Below are 10936 nucleotides of genomic sequence, written 5' to 3' on the forward strand. Positions count from 1 at the left end.
TCTCTCCCTCGCGTATCTGGTTTTGGTTCCCCGCCGTCGCTCCTCGGGCTTGTTGGGTATTTCCGCCCTGCTTGTTCAATCGTCACCGTCCAGGGATCATTCAGTCAGACTTGCCGGCCGATCCAGACACTCCCGCCAGCGCACCACAAGTCAACGTGATCCTGCGAATTGTCAGCCTGTGATCCTCACTTTAAGCCTTTAGGTTGTTGACCCTCAATTTATCCTTCCTCCTTCCCCCCATCTGACGGACTGGTTTCGCCTGTGCAGTGCCGGGCTGACAAAGTGATTACATCGCCCGTGGGTCGCTTCAGCCCTCCCAAACAACGGACCTTGCTCTTGTTTCGTCTTTTGTCACTCACTCTCTCTCAGGTCGTGAAAGGTACGTGGTCTGGACCTCCTCCCTCCTTCCTTGCCCTTTTTGGATTTTATGGCAATGCACTCTGTACTGCTGCTGCTTCTGCTGTCATCCCGTAAAGCCTGTCGTTTGCCGCCCTCATAGGCTCTTCGAGACCTGACTCCTTCCCCGACTGCCTGAGAAGCCCGCCCCTGATATTTCTTCAGCCCATATTCACCGATCTTTCTCTATGACGCTTGAGGCGCATGCAACCTTACTAACTTTGTCTATTTTGCGCATGTAGCGCTTGGCCGCTCAGACCCGGTTTATCTTGCCTATCGTTCTCCTCTCCTGTCTTGTGTCTCGGGACGTTTCGATCTCAAAACGACTCAGTCCTTCCGAAGTCTGTTTCGATATATGACTTTTCACCGAGTAACCATTGCATACTCAACACTTTGCATGAGGATCATATACTAGACCACCTCCGCTTACCCACGGTTTTGTATCATATTCGGCTCACCGTAACGACGTTCCGGCGACGACCTGCGATCAAAAGGGCCCGTGCTACTGTGCTTCCTTTCCATGACTCTTTTCGCCCAGTTATATAATTCATCATGTTTTGGCGTTTCGGAGGATATGCGAGTATCTCCGCCATCGATACCCTGCTAGACAAGCCCGATGTCACCCTTGAAGAGCTGTTGGATGAGTCTGAGCTCATCCAAGAGCTCAAACAAAATAATACGAAGCTCATAGAATTCTTACGAGAAGATAATGTTCTTAAACGACTCATGGATTATGTCACTGCGCCTAGTCTGGTGAATGAAGACGACGAAGATGATGACGATCACGAGAACAATGCGCAGACGAACAGAGATGATGATGCAACGGAAGAGGCCAAGGGGGGTGACCCCCTTAAGGATATTCTGGACCCCGAAGACCTGGAGCGGGCGGAAAAGGATCGCATGAAGCGAGCCTACGTCGCATGCGAAATCCTGTCGTCGGAGATATGGTCGATTGTGGAGTCCATTCTGCTCAATCCCGACAACTTACGAGATTTCTGGGGGTTCTTGCGGCGCTCCTCCCCTCTGGACTCTGCTCAGGCGAGTTACTTTACGAAAGTGAACGAAACTCTATTCGACAAGAAAACCAGTGAAATGCTGGAGCTATTTAAGTCAATGGAGGGAATTGTACCGGCAATTCTGCAGCACGTGGACAACCCCATGGTCATGGACCTTTTACTCAAAATAATCAGCTTGGAGAAGGTAGAAGGGGGCCATGGCATTGTCGATGTAAGTCGAGGGTGAACGTTTTCGCTTGTGAGTGATTTATGCTGATTAACGTCCGCAGTGGCTGAAAACCCAGAACCTCATACCCACGCTCCTCTCATTTCTTTCCCCGGATCACCCTGCCTCGGTGCAGACCTCGGCTGGGGATTTCCTCAAAGCTATCATCACCATATCCGCGAACGCAACACAGAATGACCAATCCTGCATTGGCCCTAACAGCCTCACCCGTCAGTTGGTCTCCGTGCCGTGTGTGGAAAGTCTCATCAAGGCCATGCTGCAAGGTGGAAACCCTCTGACAGTCGGTGTTGGTATCGTCATTGAAGTGATCCGGAAGAACAACTCCGACTACGATCCTGAGAATATCAATGGTCCGGACTCACTCCCCACCACATACGATCCGATCTACCTCGGGAATTTGCTTCGGCTTTTTGCCAAACACATACCGGACTTCATGGCGCTGATCCAAAGCTCGAAACACACTGTGAACGACGGGGGCAAGGTGAGAAGTGTAGAAAGGGGGAAGCTCAACTCAGCTTGGGGTGCCAAGATCGAGCCCCTGGGCTTTGACAGATTCAAGACATGCGAATTGATGGCCGAACTGCTACATTGCAGTAACATGGGCCTTCTGAACGAGCCGGGGAGTGACGATTACGTACGGCAGCGTGATGCTGAGCGCGAGAGGCTCATGCGCGAAGGTGTCTTCAACCCGCACCGCGAAGAGACATCGGCATTCGATGGGAACGACTCTACGGTGGACTTTGTCAATGGATCCGTCATTGGCTACGGTTCCCCCGAAGGCTCTAGAGTGCTTGAGGTCGCGAATACGGGCGAGGAAAGCTTCGAGGACGTTAGCGCATCCGGTGTTCTGGTCGACAAGGAGAAGGATGCTGAAGTGAAGGACACCAGCAGCCCCGAGTCCAAGCCGGAGTCCGCAACTCCCTCGCAGCACACCCCGACAGAAACAGCCGAAAATGCTTCAAATGGCGCATCGGAGGACGGCTCACACGATGAAAACCCTGCGAGTCAGGTTCGGGCACATACGCCTACTTCCGATCCTGTGTCAGCTACTGCGTCAGGTATAGCGGAAGTTAGCCTGGGCGGTGGACAGACCACCAAGGAAGGCCAGCCAGCTGCAGAAGCGGCTTCCAACGGTATGGAAGACCAGACCACGGCGTCTTCCCAAGCCGAACAGGAATCGGCTCCTCTCGTAGACCAAACAAATAATCAACAGAGCTCCTTGACGCCTGATACTGCTGGCCAGGTCGGCGATGCTTCAAGCTCAGTTCCACCCGCTTCCGACTCGGCGCCAAATGACGGTGATGTGCCGCGACAGCTGCACCCAGATGTTCAGATTGATTCTAACGGGCAACCTGTTGTTGGTGACTATCTCAAGATTATGTTCGTTGAAAACAAGGTGGTACCGACTATTTTGGTAAGTCTGCATCCAAATTATGTCATGGACAATTTCTGACAGATTTATTCAAGGACTTCTTTTTCCGATTCCCCTGGAACAACTTCCTTCACAACGTTGTCTATGATGTTGTCCAACAAGTGTTCAACGGTCCCATGGACCGCGGCTACAATCGTCTGCTGGCCATTGACGTTTTTGAGACTGGCCGAATCACCCAGAGCATTATCGAAGGCCAAAAGCGCAGTGATGAGGCGCAGCGAACCAAACAGATCCGACTAGGATACATGGGCCACTTGACGTTGATTGCTGAAGAGGTTGTGAAATTCAGCGAACGGCACCCGCCCGAGTTGCTCTCTCCTACGGTTATGGAGAATGTGCTGAACCCTGAGTGGATAGACTATGTTGAGCAAACGCTTTCTGAGACCAGGGAGCGCGACAACGCCATTCTTGGAGGGGTGCGCCCTGACATGTCGATTGGACATCGCCAAGGCATGCTCAATTCCGGCCAGAGCGCGAACACATCATCGGCGCTTGCTGACGCTGGCCTGAATGGCTCGGTGGGAGGCTCCGGGTTCCAGGGCTTTGACATGATGAACCAAGGAAGTGTCTCCGGCGGAGCTTTCGGGCTAAACAGTGGTAATTCCCTACTAAGCGGGTTCGCTAGCTCCAGCGATGACGATGAGGATGAGGAAATGGAAGATCAAGACGATCGGAATATGGCCGAGCCTTCTGCTGAAGGCGGCTCTGACAATGTGGGTCATCACCTTTTCACTGATGTCGATATGCGCGATGCTTGACGCAATCGTGGATATCCCTCTCCTCCCTACCCTTTACCTTCTTCTTCTGCGGCCATCTTTGCATCATTTGGTACACCCTGTGTTGGTTGATCTTTCTTTGGATTCGGGCCTTGGGCTGGTATACATTTCATGCTGCGGCTGGGATAGCGCATGATGGACGAGAGGAGCGACGGAGGTCGTGGAGGGCCTTGCACATAGAGCGTTCTCCGGCGCTTTACTTTACGTATGAAGTCATTCTAAAGAACTCCTGCTCCCCGCTATCATGTTGCACATCTCTGGAACTAAGCATGTGCTTGCCGGTCACACCAGTAGTTTCTTTTGGCTTGCCGCCTAGGTGTTGACGTCGCTTTTGGTGTATCCCTAACCTGATCTCTGGATTTGCGCATTTACCTCGTCATCTACTATCCTCCATAATGGAACAGAGCTTGTGTACTAATCCGAATGTGATAGGCCTCTACCAACTCTACCAGTCAGCCAATCCCGATCCTTCCCCCACCACCAGCACCGTTGAGCCAAGGTCCGTCTCGCGCACGGCGGCAGCTAGCAGCCCGACTTGCTGCCCATAAACAACAGGCTGCCGAGAACTCCGAGGGTGGTGAAGAGTCAAGTCACAGCCAGCAAAGCGAACATGACATGCAATGGCCCACGAATCCATTCGTGATTGCCGGCTTGGATGAGGATGCCGATGGCTCCAACTCGCCTGCCAGTGCAGCCTTCCCGTCCACTGATTTCCCACCTGCCAACAAGGATGAGCCCTTCTCATCGCCTACATTCCCTGACTCCGGTTTCAGCCCTCCCGACTCATTCTCGACTAACTCCTCCGACGAGGATGGAGAAGGTAGACCGGAGGGCATGAGACGCAAGGAGCGGGTTCCCCTGGAGGTTGACGAGGAGGAAGACGACATGGGGGAGATGGTCGGGCCTTCGCTTGGGTCGGGCATGATGGACTCGGACGAAGAGGATGAGGCTATTATGAACGAATCTTTGGGGTATCCGGACATCGCCTCGGGGCGTTACAGAAATTTCGGTAGATCCCGGATGGGTGTCTCACCGTTCGGCGACGATGAAGACGACAGTAGTGATGGGGAGGATGATGATGGATTAGTCGAGATTCTCGTCCCCGGGCGAAAGGCTTCCACATCATCCACCACATCATCCCATTAGTTTTTGCACATGATGCTTGATGTCCACTTTCTGTTATGTATGCAACGCTTTCCTCTTTTCCCCTTCTTTTTGGCGGTACTCTGATTTCTGTTTCGGCCTCTTTCCACTGCTTTTCATCTTTTGTCTTTTTTGGATTAGTTCAATTCCCATGATGTACACTATTTGATCGCATGGCACTTTTGTATATGCTCCGGTTCATGATTGTATGCCTCAACGAGTCGGACCAAGCGGAATTCCGGGCAATAAGGATTGATCTGAATGACTATGTTAACATTCTTGCTGGAGAAAATGGCTCGTAGTTCCATACTATATAATATGCCTTATGTTTGTTCGTATGTATGGGCGATGTTGATGCGGGAGGGAAAGTGGGACGCCGCATTCATTCTTTCTATTCTTGCCTTCCCGCACCTGCCAAAAACCCACTTTTCGCTTCTGCAACTTTCGTCGCTCGGAGGAACTGAAGCAGTACCGGGAAATTCTCGAATTCTGCAGTACTCATATAATTATTTACGAGTAGTAAATTCCCCAGTACTCTTCTTTGCGATCATGGCAAGTGCGCCGTCAGGGCCCTCGGGGTAAGTCGACTTTTTTTTCCCTATTATTTTCTTTCCTATCTCCGCGATGACGTTTTCGGATCGGACTCGGGGTTGCGGTGCTTTTTATGCCTGATGCTTTCATTCTTCAAATTATCGCCTCAGCATCTGCATATTTCCCGTCCAAGTTATCTCCAAAAAGGACGTATATGCATACTACCAGTGAAGCACAACTTCCATGCATTCTGCATGATGATATATGGCTGTGAAGCATACAGCTCACCCCTCCCCCGCCATCACACTGCCCGCATGCCCACTCCATGATACATAATCCATTAACTGACTAGCAGCCCCAGGTCCGGCGATGATGACAGTCTACAGATCTACTTTGATCTGCTTAATTGGATGGTCAACAATGGAGGTCATCTGCACGAGAGCGTCCAAATAGCCAAGGATGAAAGCCGAGGTGTTCATCTCCAAGTCAAGAAAGACTGGAAGGATGCTGTCCCCACCGACACACACATCATCAAGACACCTTTGGCTACTACTATGTCTTACTTCAATGTTGTTAACCAGTCCACTCCCTCAATCTCCTTTTCGGCGCATGGCCTGCATTTCCCACAGTCGTTTATTGATGCTGTCGGAGAAAAGGAATCGACTATCTTCTTCTTGATTGGTCAGTATCTTCGTGGCACTGAGGGCTTTTGGTATCCGTATATTCGGACATTGCCTCAGCCTGGCTCGTTGACTACTCCTCCTTACTATGACGGAGAAGATCTGCAGTGGTTGGATGGTACTAGCTTGTTGGCGGCTAGGGAGAAGAGATTGGAGGTTCTGAAGGAGAAGTATGAGAAAGGTTCGACGGAGTTGCGCAATGCTGGGTTCGAGGGTGCCGATGCGTATACGTGGTAGGTCACTAAGAGTGCTACTTGCAGTTTCAAGCCTTAATTCAGAGCGGCATTGACACTAGCGATGTGTTTGTAGGGACCTCTATCTCTGGGCAGCTTCGATGTTCATTTCGCGTGCCTTTTCGGCGAGGGTACTTTCTGGAGTCTTTCCTGAAACGGATCTGTCGGAGGAGAAGCTCTCGGTCCTTCTCCCCATCATTGATATGGGCAATCATCGACCGCTAGCCAAGGTGGAGTGGCGGGCTGGTAGGGACGATATTAGCTTTGTGGTCCTAGAAGACGTGTCGGCAGGCCAGGAGATCAGCAACAATTACGGACCGCGGAATAACGAGCAACGTAGGTGCCCTCCGGAGAACTGCTTCACGAAGTGACTAGCGACTGACAAATATCAGTTATGATGAACTACGGTTTCTGCATTTCCGGAAATCCTTGTGACCACCGCATTGTCAGTTTACGAGCACCGCCTGGAAGCCCCCTCTACATGGCAAAGTCCCATCAACTGCAGATGTACCCTGACCTTGCCGTGGGGGAACCGGAAGATCACTACTACGTCTTCAACGTGTTCTACCCTCTTCTCGCTCCTGACATGTCAATGGAGCATTCCATCTTCTCACCTGCCCTGCTTGACGCCGTGTCGGTTCTGGCTGCCAACAACCGGGAGCTGGAAACCCTCGAAATCACAAATCAGGGGATCAAGATTCCAAATGTCTATGGAAATTCTAGGGCCCTACTTGCTGCCTTGAGTCAGGTTATCATTGAGGTCGTCACACATGCTGCCAAGCTCAGGGCGTCAGGGGAAGACCTTCATACACCGACAAACCTCAAACAGACTCATGCGAAAGTATACCGTGACAGCCAGATCATGTTGTCTGAGACCGCTCTAGTTGTCGCAGCATGGACACTGAACCGTGCGCGGCTACATAACTTCACTGGGACCTGGGAGGAAACCAAGAGAGTCCTTGGGGCCCATATGGGCCGAATCCCCACCGGAAAGTTCCCAGAAGAGGTGTACTCGCGGCTGCAGGTGCGGATTTTGGAGCGGAAGTCTCTTCTTACAAACAACGGGGAGTTGTTCACCCTAGGTGAATTGCCCGACCTTCTCCCAACGGCGATGCAGCAACCTTGCAAGGCCTGCTTCCAGGACATCTTGTCAGTTTCTGAATCCGCCATTCCAATGCTAAGAGGAAGCGGTGGGTCATCGCCATTTGCCTTCCCGATGTTCCTTTGCCTGGTTGCGGCAGCCCACACTGCTAGCAAATCTGGTGCTTCCGAGGAATTCAAGCCCTCCCCCAGACTGTCCCGATGGGCTAGCTTCCTCCTGGAGAATTACCCACCGCCCCCGAATGATGTGGCCTGGGCCTTGGAGGACGAGGATGATGAGCACATTGCGAGTCTCTTTGACGAGACACTGGAGAAGATGAGGTCACAGAACGCAGGTGTGTTTACCAGTTTGGCCCCGTACACGGGAGACTGGCAAAAAGACGATTGGTGGCTGTCGCCCAATTGGTTGCGATGGGGATGGATGATTGGGGAGCAGGAGTGTGTGCAGATTCCTGACGATCCACTGCAGTTGTTGGCGACTGGAAGTGGGGGTCAGGTGAGACTGATGACGGAGAATTACCTATATGTGCCCGGGGAGGCATATGAGTAGTAGACAGATGAGACATAGAATAGATATAGGACCAGTGCTACAAGTACTAGGTAACTTATCAATATAGCTATCCATACAGAACCAAAGAACGAGTAGATCTGTGGTGGTTAGTCAGCGTGGATCAGGTGACCCCACTGGACCAATCAGGGAGGAGCGAAAGGCGGATATTCAGCAAGCGCAGGAATTGCCGCGACGGGCAGCTCAACCCAAACCACGCCTGCCACGGCTTTGTAACGCATCCTCGATTCTCCCACCTTTCCTCCCCCCTCCCTTTCCCCTCCCAAGTCAATTGGGCCAGTGTTCACCATGATATCTCGAGCGGCGGCTCCCTCCTCTTCCATCGCCTCCCTCTCCTCCCGCTCCCTCCGAGCCCAGGCCCCGGCCGCCCGTTCCTTCGCGACCGTCCAGGACAACGCCCCCCCGGTCAAGCACTATGGCGGTCTGAAGGACCAGGATCGGATCTTCACCAACCTCTACGGACACCATGGAGCTGATCTGAAGTCGGCGATGAAGTATGGTGACTGGCACCGGACTAAGGATATCGTTCTGAAGGGTCATGACTGGGTAGGCTCTGCCCCTTCGCGGGTCCATTGAACCCGGAACTGCTGGAAGATGCGGAAATGATTCCAATGCTGACTTGATATGTGTTCGATCTGTGTAGCTTATCTCTGAGCTGAAGGCCTCCGGTCTTCGTGGTCGTGGTGGTGCTGGTTTTCCCTCCGGACTGAAATACGTGAGTTGCCCTCACCGAGACCAATTGATGACATAGCCAGTCTTCGGGCCACAGTCTAACCTTCAATTGCTGTGGTACAGTCTTTCATGAACTTCAAGGACTGGGACAAGGACCCCAGACCCCGTTACCTCGTCGTCAACGCCGATGAGGGTGAGCCCGGAACCTGCAAGGACCGTGAAATCATGCGCAAAGACCCCCAGAAGCTCATCGAAGGTTGCCTCGTCGTCGGCCGTGCCATGAACGCCAACGCCGCTTACATCTACATCCGTGGTGAATTTTACCAAGAAGCTACCGTCCTCCAGCGGGCTATCAACGAGGCCTACGAGGCTGGCCTGATCGGCAAGAACGCCTGCGGTACCGGCTACGACTTCGACGTCTACATCCACCGTGGTATGGGCGCCTACGTCTGTGGTGAGGAGACCTCCCTCATCGAGTCCATCGAGGGCAAGGCCGGCAAGCCCCGTCTTAAGCCCCCGTTCCCCGCTGCTGTCGGTCTCTTCGGTTGCCCCAGTACCGTCACCAACGTCGAGACTGTCGCCGTCACCCCCACCATCATGCGTCGTGGCGCCAGCTGGTTCTCGTCTTTCGGCCGTGAGCGCAACGCTGGTACCAAGCTGTACTGTATCTCCGGACACGTCAACAACCCCTGCACCGTCGAGGAGGAGATGTCCATCTCCCTTCGCGAGCTGATCGACCGTCACTGTGGAGGTGTTCGTGGTGGCTGGGACAACCTTCTCGCTGTCATCCCCGGTGGATCCTCGACTCCCGTCCTTCCCAAGTCCATTTGTGACGACCAGCTCATGGACTTCGACGCCCTGAAGGACTCTCAGAGTGGTCTCGGTACCGCTGCCGTCATCGTCATGGACAAGTCGACCGACATTGTTCGCGCCATCTCTCGTCTGTCGACCTTCTACAAGCACGAGTCTTGCGGTCAGTGCACTCCCTGCCGTGAGGGTAGCAAGTGGACCATGCAGATGATGCAGCGTATGGAGAAGGGTCAGGCCCGCGAGCGTGAGATCGACATGCTCCAGGAGCTGACCAAGCAGGTCGAGGGTCACACCATCTGCGCTCTGGGTGAGGCCTTTGCCTGGCCCATCCAGGGTCTGATCCGTCACTTCCGCCCCGAGCTGGAGGCCCGCATCCGGGAGTACTCGAAGGAGGTTGGTGGAAACGGACCTTACGCTGGTGGTTGGCACCCGGAGGCCCGCGCTGAGGGCAAGCTGATCTCCCCTGGCATGTAATTACCATAAACCTGTCTCAATTCTCTTTTTTATCTCTCTCTCTCTGTGTGTGTGTACGACTTCCACTATGGGGATAGAATAGCTTCGCTCGCAACGCCCTGCAGTTCGTCAGGTATAGAGCAACAGGGCAAGCGAGGGAAGGAAAAGCCAAAAAGAAAAGACGAAAGGGAAAGAAAAAGAGAGAAAGGAAGAAGTTAATCTTTGCCAAATCTTTCTTTCTTTTCTTCTTTTTTGATTTCCTAGAGGGAGTGTGTGTGTTCTTTTACATTTTACCCCTTGTCTCCTCCCACCCAACCCCATCTCATATTTTCTTTTTTTTTATATATCTTACGTGTCGTGTCGTGTTAGGTTCTCGATCATGTACAGTCCTGGTAGCAATTGAACTTTTTCTTTGGTTTAACCCCTTTCTTTTAAGAGATGTAGGGTGTTTACTTTTGGTTGTAGAACTTGAACAATACTAAAATAAAGAGTAGTCCAGATTAACATCATATATTTGACATAAGTAATTTACTACTAGTCTAGTAACGAGAATTTTTATCACGCCCATACGGTAATGAATCGAATCAACTTCACCATTGTTGAACTTACCAACCAAGAATGCAAATAGAAAAAAAAAAAAAAGCCCTTGGAAACGGCAGTACCTCTTCTCTCGCTCTCCACCCAGCATGCCTACTACAAACCAAACCAACTACTACTATTACTAGTAATTGAAATGTCCATCAAATGTAATCGAAACCAATATATACCAATAAATCTCATCGATACACCACTCAATCATTAAGTACAAATAAAACACACACACACACACATAATCATCAATCACTACCACCATATAATCAACGACTGCAAGAACCAACCAACCAACCAACCAACCAGTA

The 10936-nt window shown here is 51.9% G+C and overlaps 3 protein-coding genes across 3 annotated transcripts; all 3 read left to right on the forward strand.

Annotated features, from left to right (window-relative positions):
- Positions 1 to 948: 948 nt before the first annotated feature.
- On the forward strand, positions 949 to 4992 carry BO79DRAFT_225146 (Sit4-associated protein; the record flags this gene model as incomplete). Its single annotated transcript, XM_025683718.1, has 4 exons — positions 949 to 1623; positions 1682 to 3052; positions 3106 to 3783; positions 4279 to 4992. 4 exons carry the CDS (start codon positions 949 to 951, stop codon positions 4990 to 4992), a joined length of 3438 nt encoding a protein of 1145 aa, XP_025543687.1.
- A 478-nt stretch (positions 4993 to 5470) lies between these two features.
- On the forward strand, positions 5471 to 8105 carry BO79DRAFT_285065 (SET domain protein). The gene is made up of 4 exons (XM_025688315.1): positions 5471 to 5567; positions 5882 to 6433; positions 6510 to 6769; positions 6826 to 8105. The coding sequence occupies exons 1-4, from the start codon at positions 5539 to 5541 to the stop codon at positions 8082 to 8084; spliced, it is 2100 nt and encodes a 699-aa protein (XP_025543688.1). The 5' UTR covers positions 5471 to 5538; the 3' UTR covers positions 8085 to 8105.
- A 200-nt stretch (positions 8106 to 8305) lies between these two features.
- On the forward strand, positions 8306 to 10434 carry BO79DRAFT_166784 (NADH-quinone oxidoreductase subunit NuoF). The gene is made up of 3 exons (XM_025679337.1): positions 8306 to 8648; positions 8746 to 8817; positions 8898 to 10434. The coding sequence occupies exons 1-3, from the start codon at positions 8391 to 8393 to the stop codon at positions 10056 to 10058; spliced, it is 1491 nt and encodes a 496-aa protein (XP_025543689.1). The 5' UTR covers positions 8306 to 8390; the 3' UTR covers positions 10059 to 10434.
- The last annotated feature ends 502 nt before the right edge of the window (positions 10435 to 10936 follow it).

Source organism: Aspergillus costaricaensis (genome assembly GCF_003184835.1).
Source record: "Aspergillus costaricaensis CBS 115574 unplaced genomic scaffold BO79scaffold_4, whole genome shotgun sequence".
Taxonomy (NCBI): domain Eukaryota; kingdom Fungi; phylum Ascomycota; class Eurotiomycetes; order Eurotiales; family Aspergillaceae; genus Aspergillus; species Aspergillus costaricensis.

Coding starts and splice junctions, on each gene's coding strand:
- BO79DRAFT_166784 (XM_025679337.1), top strand. CDS start 8,391: ATGATATCTCGAGCGGCGGCTCCCTCCTCTTCCATCGCCTCCCTCTCC. Junction 8,649..8,745: donor TTCTGAAGGGTCATGACTGG/GTAGGCTCTGCC, acceptor CGATCTGTGTAG/CTTATCTCTGAGCTGAAGGC. Junction 8,818..8,897: donor TTCCCTCCGGACTGAAATAC/GTGAGTTGCCCT, acceptor GCTGTGGTACAG/TCTTTCATGAACTTCAAGGA.
- BO79DRAFT_285065 (XM_025688315.1), top strand. CDS start 5,539: ATGGCAAGTGCGCCGTCAGGGCCCTCGGG. Junction 5,568..5,881: donor GCGCCGTCAGGGCCCTCGGG/GTAAGTCGACTT, acceptor TAGCAGCCCCAG/GTCCGGCGATGATGACAGTC. Junction 6,434..6,509: donor GGTGCCGATGCGTATACGTG/GTAGGTCACTAA, acceptor ATGTGTTTGTAG/GGACCTCTATCTCTGGGCAG.